Genomic DNA, 25646 nt, shown 5'->3' with positions numbered 1-25646 from the left:
AAAAAGAGTCTCAGTGGCTTTTCTTCCTGGGTTGGCTTCAAAAGGTGATTCTTAGATCTCAGCTTACTGAGTAGCTAGGATCATAGGCAAGAGCCATAGGTGCTTAATTTTTTTTTTTTTTTTGATTGTGGGGCTTGAATTCAGGGCCTGGGTGCTGTCCCTAAACCTCTTTGTGTTCAAGGCTAGTGCTCTACTGCTTAAAACACAGTGCCACTTCTTTTTTTTTTTTTTTTTTGTCGGTCATGGGGCCTGAACTCTGGGCCTGGGCACTGTCCCTCAGCTCTTCAGCTCAAGGCTAGCGCTCTACCACTTGAGCCACAGCACTACTTCTGCCTTTTTCAGCTTATGTGGTGCTGAGGAACTGAACCCAGGGCCTCATGCATGCAAGGCAAGCGCTCTACCACTGAGCCACCTTCCCAGCCTCAGCTACTGTCTTTTTGTGTGTGTTAATGATCTTGGTAAGGTGGAGAAATCGGCTGGAGCTGTGGGGAAGATTCTGTCAGTCCATCTCCATCCCCAAAAGGGCCTTCTCTTCTGTAGTGGAATCCCCTGTCCTAGCAACAACAGACAGACAGGATCTTAGGCCTGAATGAAGAACTCCAGAGATCTTGACAGGTTGCAGAGGACATTTATTGAGAAGTTTGGTAATCAGAGCTGCTCCCACCTCCAGCTGGGACTTTCTGCTCTCAGAATTCAGACTAAAGTGCGCCTCCCCTTCCACTCACTAGGTGCTGGCACCTTTGAGGCTCCTCCCTAGTGGACTCCTCCTTTCCCTCCTCCCAGAGGCCCCCCCTTAGGCACACAGGTGCCCTCAGCAGAGGGTGAAGCGCCTGGCGCTGATGTTCATGCGCGTGAGACCCAGATGCCGCAGCGTGGGGGCCAGGGGCAGACCGGCCCCAGGCTCCAGCTCTAGTTCCAGTTCAGCCTCGTCCAGCAGCTCCTGGTGCAGGTGACAAGCTTGGTCCACCTTCAGACGGTGCAGCTGGGCTCGAAGCCTCAGCAGCTGTCCCGCCAACTGCCGGTCCTGAGCTTGCATCTCCCTCTGTGGCAGAGAGGGGGCGTGAGCCTGTCTGGTGGGCCTCAGCCATTGTTCCCTGTCCAACATTCTGAGCCTTTCCAATCAATGGCTGAGTCCACAGCCCTCTCTCACCCAGCATCATCGCTCCCTATGTTTCAGATCTTGCTCCATCAATACGGATTCTCAAACCAAGCTAAGGAGCCATTACTAAGCAAATATAGATAAAAGATCGATTAGATCTGGACATTTTATAGTTGAGCTTGTTGGGTTGACCACTAATACTTAACGCTGTTCTGTCAGATTCTGCCTGTCAGCAGCATCATCAATTCCATTTGTTTGTACTTCACTGTATCTCTGGGGTACAGCAATTTCCAGAATATGGGAGGCCATGTCTTTTGTTATCTAAAATGGGTGGTTCCCTAAAGATTCTGTCTCCTGACTCACAGGAGCACAAGTTCAACAGATTAGATGGAATTTTTTTTTTCAGCAAGGCTTTTTGAATAAAACACTGGACAAGGGGCTGGGAAGGTGGCTCAGTGGAAGAGTGCTTGCCTCGCATGCATGAGGCCCTGGGTTTGATTCCTCTAGCACCATATAAGCAGAAAAAGCCGGAAGTGGTGCTGTGGCTCAAGTGGTAGAGAGCTAGCCTTGAGCTGAAGAGCTGAGGGACAGCGCCCAGGCCCAGGGTTCAAGCCCCACAACCAACAAAAACAAAAAACAAAAAACACTGGACAAGTTACATTCCTGTTTCTCCTCCCCACAACCCCCAACAGAAGGGGCACAGGAGTAAGCCCTTGCTGACCTTTCTGGAAGGGGCAGGGAGTCCATTTTTTCCTCTCCACCACCCAGGGGAAGTCAAAGGCCATGTACAAGGCTATCCATGCCAACAGACTCACCAACTCCCGTCGGAGCCACTCAAGGGCAGAATCCATTGAGTCAAAGCCGCAGATGGCCCCAGGCTCCCCTGGTCCAGATCTGGCTCGGGTCCTGCACCAGGCCTGGCTCTGGACCCTGGCTGTCCACTCCAGATATGAGGGCCGCCGAGTTTGTAGTTGCAGCTTGGCAGTCAGTGCCTTCACAGAATCCAGGCTCTCCTCTTCCTCCTCATCCTCCTCACCCACTGCCTGGAATTTCTGTGGCCCCAGAGACATGGTGGCTTTGAAGTGAGTGACAGGGTCCTGCTGCTACTCTAGGATGAGGACAAAGCTGGCAGTGTGGTGGAGGTGGCAGAAGCTAGGAATGAAGAGTGTGCCAGGAAGTGTGCAATGGTAAGTGTTCAAGTGGCTTAGGGAGGCCGAGTGTGCCAGAGTGGGTGAACAGATGGCTAAGTGAGGCTAAGTGTACAAGGACTGGAATTTTCCTGAACTATTAACAGGGGGCCACGTGATGCCAATCCGGATGGGGGCAGGAGGAGCCTTGCTCTTTGGCCCTTTGGATAAATTTCATTGTCTTTGCCCAGAAGTGGGCTCCAGCTTCCAGAAAGGAAGCTGCTCAGGATAAGGAAAGCATCATCCACACCAGTCTTGGCCCTTCTCCCAAGACTCAAGCCAAGGGACATGGGAGAGGGAGGAAGCTGACTAGCTGCCCCATCTTCAATCATTGTCCAGCTCTTCAGCAAAAGAACAAAGTTCAAGGGCTGGAAATGTGGCTTAGTTAGTGGTAGAGTACTCATCTATCATGCATGAGGCCCTGGGTTCAATTCCTCAGTACCACATAAACAGAAAAAGCCAGAGGTGGTGTGGTGGCTCAAGTAGTAGAGTGATAGCCTTGAGCAAAAAGAAACTCAGGAACAGTACCCAGGCCCTGAGTTCAAGGCCCCGGACTGGGGGGGAAACAAAAAAACATAGTTTAAGCTGAATGCCATTGACTGTACTCTGAGATACACAGGAAGCTGAGATATGAGGATCACAGTTTGAATTCAGAGCTAGCAGACGAATCTAAGAGACTCATGTCTCTTTCACCACCAAAAAGCTAGAAGTGGCATTGTGGGTCAAATGGTAAAGTATTAGTTTTGAACAAATAGAGGTAAGGGATAGTGCCCAATACTGACATGCAAACACACATAAACACAAACACACACACACACACACAAGCAAAACAGAGTTTAGAGCCCTGGTCTTAGAGTCAGGAGACCAGGATTTCAGTGATGATTCAAGGGGACTTTGCTCAAATATGAGCTTCTTTTGGGACAGATCATTGATTTCAAGCCAATTTACTCCCAAGAGGCTTCAGGTTTCCTTGAAAATTGCTGAAAACCTGTCTATGATGAAAGAACGCAGCAGTAGATGGATGGACTTCTAGCTCTCCCTCTCCCTGACCCTCTAAGGGGTTCAACCAGGACAGTTTTTTACTTTCCTTTTTTTTTTTTTCTTCAAGTACAGGACCTCATGCTTACTGGGCAGATGCTTTATATCATCCACATTTTAAAATACAATTCCACATTTTAATTATACAATGTGAAGGAATTCTGTTGTATTTCCATACATGCACAAACAGCAGTTCTCTTTTATAAACTTTGTATTGAAGTATATGACACACCTACAGAAAAGTGTGTATATCCTAAATCCATAACTTGATGAATTCTCCCAAATTAAGCATCCGTGGGTAACTCAGTTCAAAGCACCAGGAAATCTTCCAGGTAGGTGCTCCCCCCGTAAGATTCTCCTAAGATTAGCATACTTTTTTTTTTTTTGGGGGGTCCGGTTGTGGGGCCTGAACTCTGGACCTGAGCACTGTCCCTCAGCTCTTCAGCTCAAGGCTAGTGCTCTACCACTTGAGCCACAGTGCCACTTCTGGCTTTTTTCTTTTTGCTTATGTGGGGCTGAGGAATCGAACCCAGGGCCTTGAGCATGCAAGGCAAGCGCTCTATCACTGAGCCATCTTCCCAGCCCCAAGATTAGCATACTTTTATTTTTTTGTCCTTCGTGGGGACTGAGCACTGTTCCTGAGCTCTCTTACTCGAGGCTAGCACTCTACCATTTTAAGTCACAGCGCTGCTTCCTAGAGATAAGAGTTTCATAGACTTTCCGGCCCAGGCTGGCTTTAAATTTCAATCCTCAGATCTCAGCCTCCTGAGTAGTTAGGATTACAGGTGTAAGCCCCCAGTTCCCAGGGGGCTTGCCAGTTTTTTTTGTTTGTTTGTTTTTTTTGTGGTTGTGGGGCTTGAACTCTGAGTCTGGACGATGTCCTGTAGCTGAGCACTTTAGCACTTGAGCCACAGTACCACTTTCAGTTTTCTGGTGGTTTACTGGAGATAAGAGTCTCATGGAAGCCAAGCGCCGGTGGCTCACACCTGTAATCCTAGCTACTCAGGGGTCTGAGATCTGAGGATCCCGGAAAGTCTGTGAGACTCTTTTTTTTTTTTTGCCGGTCATGGGGCATGAACTCTGGGTCTGGGCCCTGTCCCTCAGCTCTTCAGCTCAAGGCTAGCACTCTACCACTGGAGCCACAGTGCCACTTCCGGCCTTTTCTGTTTATATGGTGCTGAGGAATCGAACCCAGGGCCTCATGCTTGCAAGGCATGCACTCTACCGCTGAGCTACCTTCCCAGCCAAGTCTGTGAGAATCTTATCTCCAATAAAACCACTAGAAAACTGGAAATGGCCCTGTGGCTCAAGCAGTAGAGCGCTTGCCTTGAGCTGAAGAGCACAGGGATAGTGCCCAAGCCAGAGTTCAAGCCCCACAACTGACAAAAAACAAAAAACAGTCTCATGGATTTTCCTGCCTAGACTGGCTTTGGACGGAGATCCTCATATGTCAGCCTCCTGAGTACCTAGGATTATAGCAACTTCTCAGTTTTGTTTTGTTTTTTTAGGTGGTGGGTGCCTGAACTCTGGGCCAAGGCACTGTCCCTTAGCTCTTCAACTCAAGGATAGCACTCTACCACTTGCACTCTACCACTTGCACCACAGCACCACTTTGGGTTTTTCCTGCTTATGTGGTGCTGAGGAATTGAACCCAAGGCCTCATGCATGCAAGGCAAGCACTCTACCACTGAGCCACCTTCCTAGCCAGTTTTAAGAGTCCCTTTTTCTAGACTGAAAAGCCAGTGAATAGAATCTTTCAAAACACAGGACTTGGGTCATTGTTTGGACAATTTGACAGGAGACTCAGGTGGTTCCGGGTCCCTGAGGGCTGGACAGGAACAGAGGAGCTCAGCTTGAGTAGAGGGCGCCCACAGGCAAGACTTCCAGCTGTGTAAGGGGGAGGGGCACCAGCTACACAGCTGCTTGTATTTAAGGTGGACCAAGATATTTCCCCTACCCAAGCTTCAAATGTTGGAGAGGAAGCAGGAAGTTCCCAGTTTGTGGGAAATCTACACTTTCCAGCCCATCCCCTGGGGTACAGGGAGAAAATAGGCTCGTTGTTCTTTTTTCTCTTTTTAAGTCAGCGGGAGTGCCAGCACCCCCCAAGCCTTCAAAACCCAGTGCCTCTTGAAACCCAAGCTATGGGTTAAAAGGGATCTGGGCAAGAATATTCTTCCCATTTCACAGATGATGACATTGAGATTTCTTTAATAGATTCTGGCTCGGGTTCTGCTAAGAGTTAACTTGGCTCGGAGTGGAAAACAGGAAAGCGGTGCGGGGGGGCCCTTCCTCTGAGGGACCTCCTTAACAGCTTGTCCTGCCGGCCTCGCCAGCTGCCCAGCCAGTTCCTGTCCCTTGCAGAGCCGAGCCCGACGCCGTGGGAGCCGCGTCCTGCTGGGCCTCAGGGCCCCGGTGGGCCCCATGGAGTTCTCGGAGCTGATCTACACCGGCCGGGCCCAAGCCGAGCTCCTGCGGGGTGGGGAGGCGCCCCGGCTGCGCGGCACGCTGTGTGTCACCGGGCACCACCTGCTGCTGTCGCCCGGGCCCCAGTCCACTCCGGACCTGTGGCTGCTGCTGTTGCGTAGTGTCGACTCGGTGGAGAAGCGGTGGGCGTGCAGGGGGCGTCCTCGGGGTGCAGGAGTCCCGGGGCGGGGGTGGGGGGCAGGGGCAGCGCAAGGGGGAGCTGGCGCCCTCCCGCAGTTGCGTCCGAACCAGCGAAACTTGTTCCCTGCTGTGGGGGAAGGGGAGAGGAGGCCACTAAGCCTGGGTCTGCCCACCCCAGGGTCGCAGGCGACTCGGGCACCATCACCCTGCGCTGTAAGGACCTGAGAGTACTGCAGCTGGATATAGAGGGCGTGGAAACGACGCTGGACATCGCCCGCTCCATCGAGGTCTGCCAGGGGCGCACCCGGGCCCCTGAGCTACCCCAGTCCCATACCGCGGTGGGGTGGGGATAAAGGAGCTACTGTGCACAGGGGCTCCGGACCCAGTGTCATTCCCGGGCACCGCTAAATGGCCCCAGGATGCAGGGCGGCGCTGGAGGGCCGCGAGCGAGGCGACCCCAACCTTGCCTAGCCCCTGACTTCCCTCCCCAGGCGCTGTCCTCCCTGGAATCGGTCGTCACCTCCTTCCCGTTCTTCTACCGCCCCAAAGGCCTGAGATTGGGCGACGCCTGGCACTTCCACCCACCGGAACGCTACTACAAGCGCGTGGCGCGCGAGGTGGGCGCGGCCACGGGGGCCTGGGGAATGAGGAAGCGCTGGGTCCGGAAGGGGCACCGGGGCAGGGCACTCTTTGGGTGCCCTAGACCCTAGCCTCCGCCCTCCCTGCGCCGCCCGCAGACCACCGCGTGGCGGCTGAGCGAAGTGAACCAGGACTTCAGCTTGTGCCCCAGTTATCCCCGAGCGGTGATCGTGCCCCGCACGGTGAACGATGACGCCCTGGCTCGCTGCGCCCGCTTCCGCCAGGGAGGCCGCTTCCCGGTGCTCAGCTACTACCACGCGCCCACCGGAACCGTGAGCCCGCCCCTCCCCAGGCCCAGCCTCTCACCTTCCTAGCGGTTTCTGCCAAACCACGCCCCCGGGTGGCCAGGATAGGCCCCACGCTGGCCCCGCCCACTTTGCTTCCACTAAGCTCCGCCTCCCACGGGCAACTGCATCTTCTCCAACTCTGGCTCTGCCTCTTGCTCCCTTTTGATCAATCCGGAACCCGTCCATGGTCTACTTATAGGTCCCACTGCCATCCTGCATCACCTTCCCAGACTGGGTGGGAAACCCTATAGAGTTCTGCCCCTGGGTTCCAGTCAGTCCTTGCCAGATCTAGCCTGCTTTTGTGTAGACCCACCCAGGGCCTCCTTGAAGTCCAGTTGCTGAATCAGGTCCCTGTTCACAGGTTCTGCTCCGCTCCAGCCAGCCACTGGCTGGTCCCCAGAAAAAGCGCTGTGCTGAAGATGAGGAGCTTCTTGCAGCTGTTCTGGCCTGTGGACCCCCTGGGGCCCGGGGCTTCATTGTGGACACAAGATCAGCCCAAGCTGCCAAACAGGCCCGCTTAACTGGCGGGGGTACAGAGGCTAAGGCTGCCTACCCTGGCTGGAGGCGGCTGCATCGACCCCTGGAGAGGTAGGGAGAAGCCATCTTCTCCCATACTTTTTCCTGTGGGACTTCTTATGATTGTGGAGTGGGGTGAGTTCTGCCAGGCCCCTCAAAGACTGGTAGGCCTTTCTAGTGGCCACCAACTGGCCATCTCCACTTGCACAAGTGAGTTATCTCAATCATAAGTACTCCAGCTCTACCCGGAAGGAAAAAGTACCTTTTATGTAACACTGAATTTGGCCTTCTGGAACAACCAACACATACATACACACAAATTGAAGGCTGTGCCCATTCCTGATCTCCAGCTCTAGGTGATAGTAATGCCAAGAAGAGATTCTGGGGGTACTTTTTGTCCTTTGGGGGGAGTAGACTGCTTCCCTATTCACCATTTTTTTTTTTTTGTGCCAATACTGGGGCTTGAACTGAGGGCCTGGGCACCGTCCCTTATCAGTGTTTTGCTCAAGGTTGATAAGCTTTTGAGCTACAACTCCATTTATGGATTTCAATTGGAAGCCGGCCTGTTTGGCTGGCTTCAAACCTTGATTCTCAGAACTTGGCCTCCTGAGTAGTTAGGATTACAAGCATTAGCCACTAGGGCCCAGAATCACTTTTTTTTTTCTTTTTTTTTTTCACTCATCATTGAGCACAGAGACTGCCATGGTAATTAGTGCAGACACAGAGCTCAGCAGTAATTGGGCAACTGGAACTCAGTGAGAGTGGCCCTCTCAGAAACTGGGAGGAGCTTCCCCTGAGAACAGGATGCTTTGGCTGAGAACTGAAAGAGTTCACTAGAAGGAGAGAGGAGGACATTGCAGGAGAAAGGAATGTGAACATGTGGGTACAGAGTCTGGTTGTCTGACCTGTTGGGAGAACAGCAGGCACTACTGGGTAGAAGGAAGAATGCAGATATCAACTGGGAAGAGAGATGATGAGCCTGACCTAAGGATGGGAGAAGAAGGCAAAGGTCTTGGCTGTCGTGTTTATGAACTTACACTATACTAAAGGCAGTGATGAGCCACCATAGGTGTTAACAAGGCTGAAAAATTGCCAATAGATTTTCTGGGAGGAGATTACTATTGCCCTGAGCAGTTTCTGGGGAGTAGGAACAGATACAAAATCCGTAATGTTGGTGTTTCTTAAATCAGGAAGCAGTGTTGTTACCATTAGATTAGGGTACATTAAGGGTAATTGGGGTTTTCCAGGGCATTCTATTTCCCCAGGTAGTGCTGTGCCCTTCCTCAAAGGGTCTTGGGTGTCCTTCAGCAGACTGGGGAGTCCTCAAGGATACTGAATCATTATTAGTGCTTGTTGGTGAATTGTATGTCCCATGAGATTGGGCTCCCAAGAGGGTCCTGTATCCTTCTATCAGACTGGCTCCAATGAGGGTGCTGTCTCCCACTCCAAGAGCATGGGCTGCAGAAAAGGATGACCCGATTTCCATTTGCTTAGGGGGCGACCCCTCCAGGAGAGCTTCGTGCGCTTGGTGAAGGCTTGTGGGGACACAGAGCAGAGCATGGACCTCTGGCTTAGTCGGCTAGAGAGCTGCCACTGGCTGGCACATGTGAAGGAGGCACTAACCACTGCCTGCCTGGCAGCACAGGGCATGGAAAGGTAAGGCTCCTGTCCTGTGAGGAAGAGAATTGTGCAGGATGGGCATGGTTCTTAACCCTGGCACAAAACCAGGAATCCATAAGCAAGTAGCATCTAGCACTAGCTTATTCCTGGCTTGGCCTGGCCATGTAAGCAGAGGTGTTGTCACTATGGATGTGGCCTGGGCCCACAGGGAAGGAGCCTGCATCCTGGTACATGGGACTGAAGGCACAGATAACACCCTACTGGTGACTTCACTGGCTCAACTCATCCTGGACCCCTTGAGCCGGACCATGACTGGATTCCAGGAACTGGTGGAGCGGGAATGGATCCAGGTATGTGGCCACCCAGCCTCAGCCCTGTCCCTACATCAAAAAACACTACTTCCTGGTGCCCACTACTCTGCCACTTTCCCCAGGCTGGCCACCCCTTCCAGCTGCGCTGCGCCCACTCGGCTTTCTCCCACACTCGCCCCAAGCATGAAGCACCCACCTTTCTTCTCTTCCTGGACTGTGTATGGCAGCTGAGTCGCCAGTTCCCACTGTCACTGGAGTTTGGGGAGGGGCTGCTGTTGACACTATTTGAGCACGCCTATGCCTCCCCTTTTGGTACCTTCCTGTGCAACAGTGAGAAGGAAAGGTGAGCCATGGGGATGTAGTGGGGGTGTGGGGGGCGGAATAGCAAGGGTAAGCACAGGAAGATATCTGCTGTACCAACATTATTTCCTTACACATATTTTTCCCTGCCAGTGAATTTCCTCAGAAAACTTTTTGTGTGAGTACTAGGGTTTGAACTCAGGGCCTTGTATGTTCTTAGTTTTTTTTTTTTTTTTTGCTCAAGGCTCTTTTACTCCTCCTCCTCCTTCACCTCTTCCATTACTTCTTCCTCCTCCTCTTCCTCTTCCTTTCTCTTCTCTTTTCTTCTTCTACCCCTCCCCCTCTTCCTCCTCCTCCTTCTTCCTTCTTCGCTGGTTATGACAGTTTCATGGACGTTCCTGCTACTGTGGTTTTTTCTTTCTAAAATGTGTTTTATTGGATGATGATTTCCACGAATTTTGGTTCATAGTGCTTTTAGTGATACTTCCTTCTGAAGGAATATCCTTCTGTAAGCCTCACTTTTCCTCCTGGCAGAGGACAGTGGAGCAACCAGCACATAACATTACCGTTTGTGAGCTGGCACCTGGCTCATGCCCTGTAATCCTATCTACTCAGAAGGCTGAGCCCTGGGGATTGTGATCTGAAGCCAGCCCAGGCAGAAAAGTCCCCATGAGACTTTATGTCCAATAAACCAGTAGTGGAGCTGTGGCTCAAAGTAGAGCACTAGCCTTGAGGAAAAAGAGTGAGCTCAGGGACAGTGCCCAAGACCTGAGTTCAAGCTGCATGACTGACAAAAACAAAAAAATTGTTTGTATATGGCTAAAATAACTGGCAATTTTTATAGCATCTATGATGTAGGAACTGGGGCTCTGCAGTCAGGCACTTCTTCCTGTGCTTCCTTTTCTTCTGGAGAGGGATAAAGGAGATCATATTCTCGTAAGAGGAAAGCAGGTTGACTTTAAACCATGATCCTCAGATCTCAGCCTCTTAAGTAGCTAGAATTAGGAGTGAGCCACCAGCACTCCTATCAGGTTTTTGCTGTCAATATTTACAAATCATTTGTGTGACTTGACTCATGCATTTCTCCCCCAAGTGTGTGTCAGCTTCCCATTACTATAGCAAGATACCTGGTATAATCAATTTATAGAGAAAAGGCTTATTTTGGCTCAGTTTTGGAGGGCTTAGTCTGTTTGGTGGACTCCATTGCTTTCTGTAATGGTGGGGAGCATGTGGAGCTCTTCTAATGGCTGGGACTCAAAAAATAGAAAGGGATCAGGCTGGAGGTGTGGCTCAAGTGGTCAAGTGCCAACCAAGCAGCATGAGGCCTTGAGTTCAAACCCCAGTACTGGAAGAAAAAATATAAAGAGGGACTGTTTTGTGTGTGTGTGTGTGTGTAAATGTGTCTCATCTTATTCCGGGTGTTTGTTGTTGGTTGTGGAGCTTGAACTCAGGGCCTGGGCACTGTCACTGAGCTATCTTGCTCAATAGTGTGCTACCACTTTCAGCCACAGTGCCACTTCAGTTTTCTGGTGGTTATTTAGAAATGAGAGTCTCATGGACTTTCCTGCCCTAGTTGGCTTCCAATTGGGACCTCAGACCTCAGCCTCCTGAGTAGCCAGGATTACAGGCATGAGCCACCAGTGCCTGGCCCAGGGTATTTTTCTGATAACATGAAGACTTCTCACAAAGTCCCATCTGTGTGTGCATGCCAGAACTCAAGGCTTTGAGCTCTAGCTTGTCTTTTTTGTTTCAAAGCTTTACCATCTGAGCCCCAACTCTACTTCCAAGACCTACCTCTTAAAGTCTGAACCAGGCTAGAGACCCAGCCCTAAAACATGAGGCCTTGGGGGAATAATACATATCCATGGTACACATTTGAGTAGCTAAGATGTATAAGCATGAGCCACTACTGCCTCGCTCCAAGCAGCATTCATGGGTTTGCTTGTTTTTTTTTTTTCAGTCCTAGAGCTTGAACTCAGGGCCTTGGGCACTGAGCTTCTTTTGCTCAAAGCTAGTACTCTACTACTTGAACCACAGCACCACTTCCAATCTTTTCTATTTATGTGGTACTGAGGAACTGAATCCAGAGCTTCATACATGCTAGGCAAGCACTCTACCACTAAGCCACATTCCCACCCCTGCTCTACCACTTTGAGCCACAGTGCCACTTCCAGTTTTCTGGTGGTTAATTGGAGGTAAGTCTCACAGACTTTCCTGCCCGGGCTGGCTTCGAATCACGATCCTCAGATTGCAGCCTCCTGAGTAGCTAGGTTACAGGCATGAGCCACCTGCATCTGGCTAATCAGCTTTTCTTGACAAGCTAAACGTTTTTCCCTCAGAACAGAACTGCTTAAGGAATAGTTTTATCTTGTTCCCATTTTTAGTGTCCAATACAAGGTCTAACTAGCAACGTTTGCAGGAAAAAGAGTGTCTTCCCCAGAGCAGCTGTCAGCCTAAGTAGGGGTTCCCTTCCCCACCATCCAAGGGCATGGCTGGGGCTGAAAGCTCATTCCTTCGTTCTCTACAGATGCCTTTGTGAAGTGAGGACTCGAACACACTCATTGTGGTCTGCACTCAACCAGGCAAAAGAGCAACGAAAACTCCGGAACCCACTCTATGTCCTCAATCCCTTGACTATCTGGCCCTCAGTGGAGCCCCAAAGCCTACGGCTGTGGCAAGGTGACCCCCTGCTTCCCTCTGGGAGTTCTCCCCTCTGGTCAGAGTCCTTACCCAACTTCTTCTTCACAGGAATGTTTCTGCGATGGAGCCGCCCACCAGAGTCTTCAGAAGTAGTATGGGAGAAGGTGTGGCAGATAGTGGCAGAAGGGGAGAAGACAGAGGGTGCTCAGCCAACAGCCTCAGCCTGAGCCCTCAAGCCTGGCTCCTGGAATAGCAGCTAGGTGATCCTACGCCCCTCCAGTGCTTTGACCCTGGATGAGGGTGCCTGCAACCCAGGTTAGCCCAGAATACTGAAGTTTAAGTGTTCAGAGTATAGGAAGAGACCTGAATAATAATAAAGGTATACATGATTGGCATCAACCTGCTGCTGTGTCTGCTTGGAGGAAATATAATGAGATAGAACCCACAAAACTGACTAGGGACCAATGATTACCAAACTAATTTAATTTATTTCTGGGAGTGCAAAACTTCTCCCTGGCCTGAAAAGGGACCAGGTTCCTTAAGCCTCAAACTCAAATTCGAAGTACTGCGGGTCGAAGTAGTGGATGCGGACATAACCATCTTCTCCGCCACTGCTGTAGCTGAAAACAGACCAGGGATGGGTGAGATGCTTGCTGTGGAAATGGCAGGCCTATGGGCCCCAGCACCAGAGAGGGGTGGAGGCCTGACCTGGGCTGGACTGATCCCTTCCCTGAATCCCTACCTCTTGCCATCAGGATGGAAGGCAACACTGTTGATAGGTCCAAAGTGGCCTTTGACTCTTCCAAACTCTTCTTCAAACGCCAAATGGAAGAACCTGGAGGAGGGTAAAATTATTTCGTTTTAACTCCAATGAATTTCCATCTTCCAGACAGGAGGCAGCATTCCCCAAAATGCAAACTACATGACAGAATAAGAAAGCAGGGAAATCAGGAAAAGTAAAGATGAAGTTAAGGGAAGACCAGGTCCAAATGTCTGCCTGAATACACAGCTAACACCATTCCAAGAACTCAACATGAACTCATTCAATTAATCTGTACCTTTTCTGAGGAGTCCCATTTTACAGTACAGAATTTTGGGCAGAGAGAAATATAATGAAGTCCAGGCTGTTTGTCTCTTTTTTTTTTTTTGGCCAGTACTAGGGTTTGAACTTAGGGCCACGTACTTGCTCAGATGGCACTCTACCACTTGATCTATACCTCCAGCCTGCCTTTTTGCTGGTTTTTAGAGATGGAGCCTCTCAGGCTTTTCTGTCCAGACTGGCTTTGAATCATATTCCTCCAGATCTGAGCCTATTAAGGAGCTAGGATTTCAGGCATGAGCCACTAACACCTTGGTTTATGTTTATTATAAAAGGCATCTGCCATACAATTTCCCTTCCTTTTTTTTTGGTCGGTCATGGGGCTTGAACTTGGCCTGGGCACTGTCCCTCAGCTCTTCAGCTCAAGGCTAGCGCTCTACCACTTCAGCCACAGTGCCACTTCCGGCTTTTTCTGTTTATGTGGTGCTGAGGAATTGAACCCAGGGCCTCATGCATGCAAGGCAAACACTACCACTCCCAGCCCTTCCCTTTTACCTGGCCTCAAACTTGCCGATCCTGGTGGAGGTTGTGGTTACATCCATGGCTTCCTGACCGCCACCCAACACCACCTGAAGGGAAGAAACGTCCAAATGGGCCCAAGAGCAGCCAGGTCTTTCAGCTTCTTTTTTCTGCACTATAACATTTCCCACATCACAATAGAAGAGACAAGGGTGTGGACTCAGCCACCTGCTGCCCAGTTCCCTGGCACTACCCAACTGTTCAGCCTTGTCACTGCTTTAAAAACTTCTTGGTCTGACGTCATTTACCTACAGGGCTCATAGCCTCATCACCAAACACCTAGACCCCAGAGGCTCTGAGGCCTTAGTGGGAAGGTTGAAGGGGTTTCCTTACATGGTCATAGTTTGGAGAGAGGGCAGCTGAGTTGACGGGACGTTCTGTGCGGAAAGTCTTCTGATGTTCAAGGGTTGTAGAGTCAAATAGCTGGAGAGAAAAGGCAGGTGAGGGGGGGCCGGGGGAGGTATGGGAAGGGATGGGAAGGGGAAACAAAGGAGGAGGCAACAATGCTTGATAAGAAATGTACTCATTATCTTGCCCATGTAATTGTAACCCCTCTGTATGGTATTTTCACAATAAAAAAAAAAAGAAAGAAAAGAAAGAAAGAGGTATGTAATAGGCACCTTCTTGGGGCAAGTCAGGCAGGCTGAGTGTGCAGAGGGAGTGTGGGTGTAGCCCCCCACTGACCCCTTGTCCAAGCTTACCTTGGCTGTATTGTCTTTAGATGCGGTGACAAACATGGTCATGTCTCTGGATAACTGGATGTCATTGATCTGCCGGGAGTGCTCCTTCACATTCACCAATACCTCACCAGACTAAGGACAAGGGAGACTCTGAGCAGCTCCAATGCCAAAACCTACTATCACCATTCCCAGGGACCTGAGCCTTCCTTACCCCTGAATCTGAACCATCATCCCTAAATATTTCCCTTTTTTGGTCTTTTGAGCTGGTACTAGGGATTGAATTCAGGGCCTTATACTCTTGCTCCACTCATGGTTGGATAGTTGGTACTCTAGCACTTGAGCTATGCCTCCACTTTTCGATTTTTTGCTACTTAACTGGAGATAAGAGTTTCAAAGATTTTTCTGTCTGATTAAATCATGATCCTCAGATCTCAGCTTCCTGACTAGCAGAATTACAGCTGTGAGTTATGGGTGCACTTATTTTTTTTTTCCCAGGGCTGAGGACCGAACCCAGGGCCTTGTACACGCCAGGCGGGCACCCTTCCACTGAGCTAAACCCCCAGCCCCAAGGGTGCACTTATTTGTATTTGTGTGTGTGTGTGTGTGTGTGTGTGTGTGTGTGTGTGTGTGTGTGTGTTATTGGAGATTGAACTCAGGCCTCAAGCTTGCTAAAAGCAAGCAATTTACCTCTTGACCCACATCCTAAGTCTTTCCATTTATTCTTCACAATTTTGTATGCTTGACACCTGTTCTGTTACACAAGTTCCTTAAGTGCCTTGTAAACTTGGTTGAAACCTTTAAGATAACACAATTCATAATCTGACTTGTGTGCTAGCTGTCTGTAACCCTACAGGGACCATGATATCTGATTCACTCCTTTGTCCCAGGAACCATGTTGGCAGGAAAATGCTCATTTGTGTTCACTAATTTCACAAGTAACCAGAACATGCTAAGTTATTTCAAACACCTGTCACTTGATCCTTGAAACTTTTTTTTTTTTTTGGTCAGTCATGGGGCTTGAACTCAGGGCTGTCCCTGAGCCTATGCACTCAAGGCTAGCGCTCTACCACATCGAGCCACAGCTACTTCTGTTTTTCTGGTGGTTAATTAGACTCATGGATTTTATTTCATTTTTATTTATTTATTTTTGTCGGTCGTAGGGCTTGAACTCTGGGCTTGGGCGCTATCCCTCAGCTCTTCAGCTCAAAGCGAGTGCTTTACCGCTTGAGCCACAGCGCCACTTCCAGTTTTCTAGTGGTTTACTGGAGATAAGAGTCTCATGGACTTTCCTGCCCCAGCTCGCTTTGAACTGTGATCCTCAGATCTCAGCCTCCTGAGTAGCTAGGATTACAGGTGTGAGCCACCGGCGCCCAGCTTGACTCATGGATTTTAAAGTCCATGGACTCCCCGGGCTCCGGTGGCTCACACCTGTAATTCTAGCTACTTAGGAGGCTGAGATCTGAGAATTACCGTCTCCAATAAACCACTAGAAAACCGGAAGTGGCGCTGTGGCTCAAGTGGTAGAGCGCTCACTTTGAGCTGAAGAGCTGAGGGACAGCACCCAAGCCCAGAGTTCAAGCCCCAGGACCAACAAAAAAAAAAAAGTCCATGGACTCATGGACTTTCCTGCCCAGGCTGGTTTTGAACCATGATCCTCAGATCTCAGCCTCCTAAGCAGCTAAGATTACAGGTGAGAGCCACTGGAGCCTGGCCCTTGAAACATTTTATAGGTAAAACAGGTTCAGGGGTATTATATAACTCGCTGAAGATCACAGAGAATGGCAGAATTCTCTACCTGAATCCAGATGTTTCTTCTCCTTCCTCTTCTAAGGGACCATTCTGGTGGGCCTAAGGAGGACTTGGCCTCTTACCTTGGCACTGTACTGGTTGAGCTCTCCACTCTCATGGCCAGCAATGATGCACTCCCCCAGGGGTCCCCAAACAGCACTGGTGATCTTGGAGTCATTGCAAGGGATCTTCATGTAGGGTTCATTGTTGTCTGCATAGGGCAGCAGGTATCAGGCATCAGGCTCTGAAGCTACTTCCTTCACCTCAACCCTAGCCCTGTTCCTGGAGCTAGTGCTCACCAATCTGGCTCGGATCCCGCAGGTCAAAAAAGCTCACAAAGCACTGATAGCCCATCTGCTTGTCTGTGGAGAACATGATGATGTTGCCCCCAAAGTCAAATCCACAAGTCCGAACAGCTGAATTGGTCTTGAGCAGGGCCAGCTGCTTTCCTGGAGACAGGCAGAGTGTGGGTTATACTCTGTCCATTGTTACCACAGGGGGAAACACTGCACCTACCTATTATCATCTGTCTCTTCTGGCCACCACTTTCTTCCTCCTGGCTGTACTTTGAGTTGTCTTTCCATTTCTTCCCTAGTCTCTCCTCATGTATGCTGCTGATGTGGCACTGCTTACAGTAGACTGTAGCGGCTTTCCCCACAGACCTCGTTCCTCCTCAGTAAGGACCTGGTCTGATCTCTCTGTGGTACCTGGCCCAGTAAACATTTACTAAACAGAGTTGCTAAATAAACTCCACTATCTTCACGGTCAGCTCTTATATGCCTAGACTCCATTAAAATTAACCAGACTACCACTGTCCCCAGCATGCCAAATCCTACACAACAAATCCAACTCCTGTGTTTGGCATTCAAGGCTGGTTCTGGCTTAGGCTGCCTTTCTGGTCTCATCTCCAGCCCAAGAACAGGCACTCCAATCAGATCAGATGACTTGGATGTGACATGTTCCATGCTTTCTTTCCTGATTGTGCCAGTGATGACCTTTTTATTTTCCTTTAAATCCCAACTCATAGGACACTTTGGGAAACATTCCTGGGGTGCCCCTACGTGACTACGTTTCCTGCTTTGGCCTTCCACAGAACTCTGCTTCCCTCCAACATAGCTTATTACCTTACCATAACACTTTCCTCATTTACCTTCTTTAGGGCCTCTTATTCTCTAAACTATGAACCTGTTTTTTTTGGGGGGGTCCGGTCGTGGGGCCTGAACTCTGGGCCTGGGCGCTGTCCCCCAGCTCTTCGGCTCAAGGCTAGCGCTCTACCACTTGAGCCACAGCACCACTTCCGGCTTTTTTTCTTTTTGCTTATATGGTGCTGAGGAATCGAACCCAGGGCCTCAGGCATGCAAGGCAAGCGCTCTACCACTGAGCCACCTTCCCAGCCCATTATGAACTATTTCTGTCTGTTTATACAGGTACACTGTAAGTAGTCAACTTTTTGCTGAAAAAATGGGTGACCCAGACTTACCTGTTTCACAGTCCCAGAGACGACAGCTGTTGTCAGCTGAGCCAGTGAGGACGTGTTTGGTGTCCCCTACGAGGGTGTTAAGAAACATGACTAAGTCTTCCTGGGTCCTTGCCTTCTTGGGAACCTGACCAATCATTTCTCAGTTCATCTCCAAAGAGCTTTTCTTCCTCTTAGCTCCAAAGCATTCCAACCTTGTCATCCATAATTTGAACTTGTTGTGAATGTTTCTCCAACAGAAATAGGAAGTATTGTTCTCTAGACCCCACTAAGACAGACCAAACCCCCAACTCCAAGTTAATATCACCACTGCTGGCAGACCCCGGGGCACAGACTCAGAGCAAAAAGGATACAGTCAGCGTCCACACACCACACAGCTCCAGTATGGCCCATGTAGGTTCCCAGCCTCTCACCATTCACAGAGTACCATACATTGACAATCTGGAGAAGTTAAATGACAGGATGGTTCACATCTCAGGAGAACGTGGTCTCCTATTTTGCCCCAGGAACTCTCCAGATTCTAGCCAGGCCATCTACCATATTCAGCTTAATCCTTGGTAAAGAGCGCTGATAAAAAGTTTAACTCGGGCTGGGAAGGTGGCTCAGTGGCAGAGTGCTTGCCTTGCATGCATAGGGCCCTGAGTTCAATTCCTCAGCACCACAGAAATAGAAAAAGCAGGAAGAGCTGAGGGATAGCACCCAGGCCCAGAGTTCAGGCCCTCCAACCGACCAAAAAAAAAAAGTCTAACTCTTGGGTTTTCCTCCCTTCCAGAAATAGTCAAGCAGCAGGCTAGTCAAGCTCATAAAATCAACCTCATCTGCCAGTCCTGCCCTTTCCTGGACTCAGAATCTTACAAAAGAATAAAAGGTCAAACTGAGCTCCAGGAAAGAAAAACAGTAGTTTGGGTGTCATGTCCAGGTGGGAGCAGCTATCAGCACTATCTCACTGTACGCCCTCAAATACAGTGTTTCTCTACCCTCAACTTCAGCTTCCCCACCTTTAAACTGGCCAGAACAAGCTGGATGTGGTGGTACAAGCCTATAATCATCACTCAGGATGCTAATGCAAAAGCAGCCGCAGTTTCCAGCCAGCCTGGGCTGCCCAACCAGATATAATCTAAAAAAATAAAAAGGCAGGACAATAATGCCTCTTCAGATGTAGCTGTGAAACTCCAATGAAATGGTGCAGAAGACAGGCGGCTGCTGGTGGCTCACGCCTACAATCCTAGCTACTTAGGAGACTGGGATCTGAGGATTGTGGTTCAAAGCCACAAGCTTTCCTAGGCAGTAAAGCCCATGAGACCCCTATCTCCAATAAACCACTCTGGAAATGCTGAAAGTGGCACTGTGGCTCAAGTAGTATAGTGCAAGACTTGAACAAAAGAAAAGCTCAAGGGCAGAGCCCAGCTCAGAGTGCAAACCTCAGGACAGACCAAAAAAAAAAAAGTTAAGAAGGAGTTGGAGTTGTGATTAAAGTGGTAAAACAGGGCTAGGAAGGTGGCTCAGTGGTAGAGTGCTTGCCTTGCATGGCTGAGGCCCTGGATTCAACTCCTCAGCACCACATAAGCAAAAAGAAAAAAGCCGGAAGTGGCGCTGTGGCTCAAGTGGTAAAGCGCTAGCCTTGAACTGAAGAGCTGAGGGACAGCACCCAGGCCCAGAGTTCAGGCCCCACGACCAGACCCAAAAATAAAATAAAATAAAGTGGTAAAACACTAGCCTTGAGTAAAAAAAAAAAAAAAAAAACTCAGGGACAGTGCCCAAGCCCTGAGTTCAAGCCCCAAGTCTCACACACACACACACAATGTTCTCCATAATAAGTACCCACATTTTACAAAAAGGGAAGTTTGTAGCTTAGAGAGAGGTTAAATGCCATATTCTCAAAGTCACACTGCTAGTAAATGGCAGGAGTTCAGATTCAAATCCAGTCTGTCTGACTTCGGAGCGCTCTGTTAACCATTATTAACTGCCTCCATATACAGGATGCTCCCAAAGGAGGTCCTCCAAACTGAGGACCTGTGCACTGAAAAGCAGGATGGGACCAGCTGGACTGCGGCTAGAGGCACCATCATTAAATCCTGTCTTCTTTCTCTTTCTATCCTGGGGATTGAGTCCCGGGCTTTGGACACAGTAAACACGCCCCCACCCCACCCCCAGCACCGTCATCCTGTAACCACACAGCTTGCCACCAAGGGACCAACTTTACCACTAGAGGTGGTCTGTTCTCTTGTCCCGGGAGGATGGTTTAGGCGCTGCCCCTCCCCAGGCCCCTTCCTCCCCGGCTTCTTGCCACTCTGCCCACCTATCCCCAGTGGGTCTCTCCCTGGTTTTCGGGATGGGATGTTCTTAGGTTGTCCTCGGACGGCAGAACTAGCAGGACGAAGGCGCCGCTCCCAGACCCCCGCCCGCGGCCGCCCGCCCGCCCGCCCGCCCGCGGCCGCCGCTCACGGGGTCCTTGGCCACGGTGAAGAGGAGGTCTCCCTCGCGGTTATACTTGATCTGCGTGATGGACCGCTCATGGCCTTGCAGGAGGATCGGCTTCTGTGGGGACAGCACGGGGGAAGACTCAGGGCCCACTGGGACGCGGGACCCCCACCCGCGCCCCCCGCGCCCGGGGAGCTTACCATCCTGGCGGTGACGCGACGACAGAGGCAATGTGAGCCGGGCCGGAAGAGGTCGTGGATAGACTTCCGGGTTATGGGCCGCCACCTGCCTCGTTCCCGGAAGTAAAAGAGAGCAGCGTTGCCATGGCGGCGTCTCTGGGTGGGTAGCCGGCCCCGCCCCCGCGGGCCTCCCGACCCCCAGCTCAGTGACTTGTCTTGTGCCCCGAGCCCCAGACGCAGGCTCCTCGATCCGCGTCCCGGAGGGAAGGGGGGCGGGGCGGGCGGGAGCGGGGCGAGGCCGGCGGGCGTCCGCGCGGGGGCGTCGGGCGGCTCGAACCTTCCACGCGTGTGCACTCAGGGCAGGTGCTGGCTCTGGTCCTGGTGGCCGCGCTGTGGGGGGGCACGCAGCCGCTGCTGAAGCGGGCCTCGGCCGGCCTGCAGCAGGTTCAGGAGCCGACCTGGGTCCGCCAGTTGCTACAGGAGATGAAGACCCTTTTCTTGAATACCGAGGTGCGTCTGTGAACCCCCTTCTTTCTCCCTCTCTCCTGAGGAGTAGTGGCTAAGCAGTTTGAGGTAACGGGTGAAGGCCAGGGCCTCCAATTCCAGGAGTCTTGTCCTCTTTGAGCCTCAGTTTCATCATCAGCAAAAGTGGGAATTATAATGATAACCATCTTCCAGGGCAGTTGAAAGATTTTAGAGGTGAGACACATAAAGCTCTTAGCGATGGGCTTACTTCATCCTATGTGCCCACTCTATGGCTTCAGTGAGTATGTTACTATTGTGACCCTGCCCATTATATAAGGAAACCATCGCAAACCTTTCCAGAGGGAGGGCTTGGACCCAGCTGGCCCTGGGAGAAGGTGAGAAGGGCTATGGAGTACTGCCTCTGGTCCCAAGTTGGCCTGGGCATGCTGGTGGGACAGGCTGGTCAGGACACAGCTTCTTAAGGTTAAGGGCAAGAAGAGATATAAGAGTGGACGGGGCTGAGAAGGTGGCTCAGTGGTAGAGCGCTTGCTTTGCATGCATGAGGCCCTGGGTTCTATTCCTCAGCACTACATAAACAGTAAAAGCCAGAAGTGGCTCAAGAACTAGAGTGCAAACCTTGAGCTGAAGAGCTGAGGGATAGTGCCCAGGCTCAGAGTTCAAGCCCGACAACTGGCCCCATGACTACCCCCCCACAAAAAAAAGAAACCAGCAGAGCTGAGGGAAGGTATTTAGGGGAAACAGGTAGATTGGATCTGTTTCTGCTCCAGAAGGACATTCCTCGGAGGACTTAGTGGGCTCTTAGAACTACCCCTTCTTCCAAGGAAGGGCAGATGCTAGAAGTTCAAAGAAGGCCATACTGCTCAGTCACACTGACTTCACATCTCTCCTGTTTCCAGTACCTGATGCCCTTTCTCCTCAACCAGTGTGGCTCCCTCCTCTACTACCTCACCTTGGCATCAACAGGTGGGTCTCTGGTGTAGAGCTTTTCTGTCTAGTGAACCGGAAACACTTTGTTGCCTTCAGTCAGGGAGAGTATCTGCTTTGGGTTTCCTATTTGTACGCTTTTTGAGTTGCAAGGACAGAGTGGGTTGGTGACAAGCATATGGCCAGGCACTGGAGTTGGTCTTGTGCAGCAGCACTTGATACACTTGCTGCCTCAAGTACTGGCTTTGGTTTATTTGCTGGAGACAAGTTCTCACTGTGTACCTCAAGTTGGCTTAGAACTTAGACTCCTCCTGTCTGAGCCTCTCAAATACTGGGATTATAGACATGTAGCACCATACCCAGCAATATTCATCTTTCCTGATAAAACCGTAGCCACTATTTTTAAGCATGTATTTTAGTGAGTAGCCACAAAAGCAGTAGTTTCTCTTTTCTTTCTCTTTCTTTCTTTTATTTTTTCAATTTTTTTTTTTTTTTTGTCGGTCGTGGGGCCTGGGCGCTGTCCCTCAGCTCTTCAGCTCAAGGCGAGCGCTCTACCACTTGAGCTACAGCGCCACTTCCGGTTTTCTGGTGGTTTATTGGAGATAAGAGTCTCATGGTCTCTCCTGCCCGGGCTGGCTTTGAACCCCGATCCTCAGATCTCAGCCTCCTGAGTAGCTAGGATTACAGGCGTGAGCCACCAGCGCCTGGCTTATTTTTTCAATTATTTATTATTTGATGCCAGTACTGGGGTTTGAACTCAGAGCCTGGGCACAGTCCCATAGCTTTGTCATTGAAGGCTAGTGCTCTACCACTTGAATCACATCTCCAATTCCCAGTTTTTTGGTGATACGTGTTTCATGGACTTTTCCTCCCTAGGCTAGCTGATCTTACATCTCAGCCACCTGAGTAGCTAGGATTACAGGCATAAGCCACCAGCATCTGGCCTTATTTATTTATTTTATTGTGACTGAGTGATATTAAACTTTAGAGTCTCTTGTCTCCCAGGTGCTGAGATTACAGATATTTACTACCAGGCTTAGGTGTGTGTGCGTGCGTGTGTGTGTGTGTGTGTGTGTGTGTGTGTGTGTGTGTGTGTGTGTGTGTGTGTGTTTTACTGGGGATTTAACCCATATCCTTGTATATGCTAGGAAAGGACTAAAAACACTTTATCAATTGCACTACACTATAACACATAGAATTGTGGTTTGAACTCAGGGCCTTATGCTTGCTAGGAAAGCACTTTATACTTGAATTGGGCCTCTTAGCCATTTTGCTTTAGGTTATTTTTCTTATCTATGTTTTCCTTTTTTTTTTTTTTTTTTTTTTTCCAGTTGTGGGGCTTGAGCTCAAGGCCTGGGTGCTGTCTCTGAACTTTTGTGCTCAATGCTAGCACTCTACCACTTTGAGCTACAGCTCCACTTCTGGTTTTCTAGTAATTAATTGGAAATAAGAGTCTTACAGAGCCAGGTGCAGGGCTCATGCCTGTAATCCTAGTTACTCAGGAGGCTAAGATCTGAGGCAGTTCAAAGCAAGCCTAGGCAGGTTAGTCTGTGAGACTCTTATCTCCAATTAACCACCAGAAAACCAGAAGTGGCACTGTGGCTTAGGCAGTAGAATGCTTGTCTTGAGCTGAAGTGCACAGGGATAGCACCCAAGCCCAGAGTTCAAGCCTTACAACCATAGCCTTTCCTGCCTGGGCTGGCTTCAAACTTCAATCTTCAGATCTTCCTCCCACTTCTGCCTCTTGAGTATTAGAATTAATTGCAGGAGTATGTCACCATAACTGTTCCATGATACCTTTTTTATTTTATTTTTTCCAGTCCTGGGGCTTGAACTCAGGGCCTGAGCTCTATCCCTGAGCCTCTCTGTTCTCAAGGTTAGTGCTCTACCACTTGAGCCACAGTGCCACTTCTGGCTTTTTCTGTTTATGTAGTACTGAGGAATCAAACCCAGGGCATGCCCCATTCTCAGCCCTCTGAGACTTTTTTTTTTTTTTTGTGAGTTGTAGGGTTTGAACTCTGGGCCTGGACACTGTCCCTCAGCTCTTCAGCTCAAGGCGAGCACTATACCACTTGAGCCACAGTGCCACTTCTGGTCTTCTGGTAGTTTATTGGCGATAAGAGTCTCATGGACTTTGCTGCCCAGGCTGGCTTTGAGCCATAATCCTCAGATCTCAGCCTCCTGAGTAGCTAGGATTACAGGCGTGAGCCACAGGCGCCTGGCATGAGACTCTTTATCTTCAGTTAACCACCAGAAAACTGGAAGTGGTGCTATTGACTTAAAGAGGTAGAATGCTACCTTGAGTGAAAAAGCTCAGGAACAGCACCCAGGTCCTGAGTTCAAGCCCCATGACAAAGAAAAAAAAAAAAGAAAATGTTTGTACCTAGAAAGACATTTTTTCATCTCAGGGATTCTTCTTCTTCTGCCTACCCAGATCTGACCCTAGCAGTGCCCATCTGTAACTCTCTAGCCATTGTCTTCACGCTGATTGTTGGGAAGGTCCTTGGAGAAGATATTGGTGGAAAACGTAAGTCAGGCTGCTGTGAGTGTGGGATACAGCTGTTTCCTAGAGTCCGTCCTTCATGAGTGGGAGAGGAGGGGCCCTTCTTCCATCCTGCCTTTCCTCTGCAGCTCTCCCTGCCTCCTGGTGGCCATTAGTTTCCTTCCTGGGCAGTCTGTGGGTGGGAATTATGACCAGACCCCATCTGAGCCCATCAGCCCTGTGCCAGTTCCTTCCTACTGGCGTGAATGAGCTCAGAGCCCCTTGATTTCTTTTTCCTTTTTGGTGGCACTGGGGTTTTAACTCAGGAGCTTGCATTTTCTAGGTGAGTGTTGTACTACTTGAGCTATACCTCCAGTCTGAGCCCCTTAATGTCTGCTCTTTATCCCAGGAGCGGTTGCTGGCATGGTGCTCACTGTAACAGGAATTACACTTTGCATCACAAGCTCAGTGAACAAGACCCAGGGGCCACCATCTACCTTTTAGTGGGTTAATTCCCACCTCAAGCTCTGCCATCACCAGGAAGCTCCGGGGCCATGGGTGCAGGCAGTGAGCTGATGGGCCTAGCACTTGCCCTCCCTGAGCTTCAGCTTCCTCATCTCGTATGGGAACATCTACCTCGTGGAGCACAATACGTTTTTTAACCTTTGAGCAGTGTTCAGCTGCTGTGATTCAGCACAGGAGACTTTATCCTTACCCTCAGCAGCCATTCTGCCCAGCTGCTTTCTTCCTGTGTTATCTCAGGCCACTGTTATGCAGCCACTATTAATTTGACCTGTTCTGGACTGTTATGGTCTGCAGAGCCCTGGCAGCAGGGCAAGCTGCAGTCTCTGAACCAGAAGTGTGACTAGGAGGTCTCTAGGGTTCAGTCAGAGTGCCTTGCTGATGTTGATGAAACTGAGGGGGAAAGGGTGTAGGAAAGATGAGCTGTTAAGCTCCCTACCCATCTATGAGGAGGGTGAAATTGCTTTACTGCCAGCCCCTCTCAAACAGACAACTATGAGCCTGGTAAGAGCTACCTGCAACACCCAACACAACTGGCCACTTGCAGCCTCAATAAATCATTAAACACACAGAGCTTAATAAGTGTTCTTTTATTGTGATCTCTCTTCCAAATTCAGGTAAAGATTCCTTTCTCTGGACAAGAATCTGACATAAGGAACTAGCCTCCCCAGCAAGGGGTGCTGTGACCAGAGAGAAAGGAAGACTACTGGGATATGGGCTTAAGGACAAGAGGATGGGGAAGATTTGAGGAGGCCAGGACTCTCCTGTGAGTCCTGGAGACACATGGCTTCCTATAACAGGCTGGTAGAGGCCAGAGACAAAAGATGA

The 25646-nt window shown here is 50.1% G+C and overlaps 4 protein-coding genes across 4 annotated transcripts; 2 read left to right on the top strand and 2 right to left on the bottom strand.

The window, feature by feature from the left end:
• Positions 1–608: 608 nt before the first annotated feature.
• Positions 609–2438, bottom strand: Fam167b (family with sequence similarity 167 member B). The gene is made up of 2 exons (XM_042680752.1): positions 1915–2438; positions 609–1042 (listed from the first exon to the last, which is right to left on the bottom strand). Exons 1-2 carry the CDS (start codon positions 2167–2169, stop codon positions 812–814), a joined length of 486 nt encoding a protein of 161 aa, XP_042536686.1. The 5' UTR covers positions 2170–2438; the 3' UTR covers positions 609–811.
• Positions 2439–5670: 3232 nt separating this feature from the next.
• LOC122104294 (myotubularin-related protein 9-like) lies at positions 5671–12640 on the top strand. The gene is made up of 10 exons (XM_042675105.1): positions 5671–5930; positions 6107–6215; positions 6420–6545; positions 6666–6839; positions 7216–7442; positions 8865–9026; positions 9199–9340; positions 9424–9644; positions 12129–12280; positions 12350–12640. The coding sequence occupies exons 1-10, from the start codon at positions 5746–5748 to the stop codon at positions 12466–12468; spliced, it is 1617 nt and encodes a 538-aa protein (XP_042531039.1). The 5' UTR covers positions 5671–5745; the 3' UTR covers positions 12469–12640.
• Positions 12641–12709: 69 nt separating this feature from the next.
• Positions 12710–20501, bottom strand: Eif3i (eukaryotic translation initiation factor 3 subunit I). Its single transcript, XM_042675116.1, has 11 exons — positions 20426–20501; positions 20250–20342; positions 18158–18245; positions 17808–17873; positions 16627–16776; positions 16411–16538; positions 14561–14671; positions 14193–14282; positions 13836–13909; positions 12984–13076; positions 12710–12861 (listed from the first exon to the last, which is right to left on the bottom strand). Exons 1-11 carry the CDS (start codon positions 20426–20428, stop codon positions 12780–12782), a joined length of 978 nt encoding a protein of 325 aa, XP_042531050.1. The 5' UTR covers positions 20429–20501; the 3' UTR covers positions 12710–12779.
• On the top strand, positions 20484–25389 carry Tmem234 (transmembrane protein 234). The gene is made up of 5 exons (XM_042675127.1): positions 20484–20564; positions 20763–20914; positions 21787–21853; positions 24249–24341; positions 24706–25389. The coding sequence occupies exons 1-5, from the start codon at positions 20549–20551 to the stop codon at positions 24798–24800; spliced, it is 423 nt and encodes a 140-aa protein (XP_042531061.1). The 5' UTR covers positions 20484–20548; the 3' UTR covers positions 24801–25389.
• Positions 25390–25646: the final 257 nt, after the last annotated feature.

Source organism: Dipodomys spectabilis, unplaced genomic scaffold, assembly GCF_019054845.1.
Source record: "Dipodomys spectabilis isolate Male_0828 unplaced genomic scaffold, ASM1905484v1 ptg000002l, whole genome shotgun sequence".
Lineage (NCBI taxonomy): Eukaryota > Metazoa > Chordata > Mammalia > Rodentia > Heteromyidae > Dipodomys > Dipodomys spectabilis.
This window is presented reverse-complemented; position numbering and strand designations above follow the sequence as displayed.

Excerpts from the sequence above, each read along its gene's own strand:
- LOC122104294 (XM_042675105.1), top strand. The coding sequence starts at position 5,746 with ATGGAGTTCTCGGAGCTGATCTACACCGGCCGGGCCCAAGCCGAGCTC. Across the intron at positions 7,443-8,864 it reads CTGCATCGACCCCTGGAGAG|GGGGCGACCCCTCCAGGAGA; the intron begins GTAGGGAGAAGC and ends CCATTTGCTTAG. Across the intron at positions 12,281-12,349 it reads AAGCCTACGGCTGTGGCAAG|GAATGTTTCTGCGATGGAGC; the intron begins GTGACCCCCTGC and ends TCTTCTTCACAG.
- Tmem234 (XM_042675127.1), top strand. Across the intron at positions 20,915-21,786 it reads CCCTTTTCTTGAATACCGAG|TACCTGATGCCCTTTCTCCT; the intron begins GTGCGTCTGTGA and ends TCCTGTTTCCAG. Across the intron at positions 24,342-24,705 it reads AGAAGATATTGGTGGAAAAC|GAGCGGTTGCTGGCATGGTG; the intron begins GTAAGTCAGGCT and ends TCTTTATCCCAG.
- Eif3i (XM_042675116.1), bottom strand. Across the intron at positions 16,539-16,626 it reads GCGGGATCCGAGCCAGATTG|ACAACAATGAACCCTACATG; the intron begins GTGAGCACTAGC and ends TGCCCTATGCAG. Across the intron at positions 13,077-13,835 it reads ATCGGCAAGTTTGAGGCCAG|GTTCTTCCATTTGGCGTTTG; the intron begins GTAAAAGGGAAG and ends ACCCTCCTCCAG.
- Fam167b (XM_042680752.1), bottom strand. The coding sequence starts at position 2,169 with ATGTCTCTGGGGCCACAGAAATTCCAGGCAGTGGGTGAGGAGGATGAG. Across the intron at positions 1,043-1,914 it reads AGTGGCTCCGACGGGAGTTG|AGGGAGATGCAAGCTCAGGA; the intron begins GTGAGTCTGTTG and ends TCTCTGCCACAG.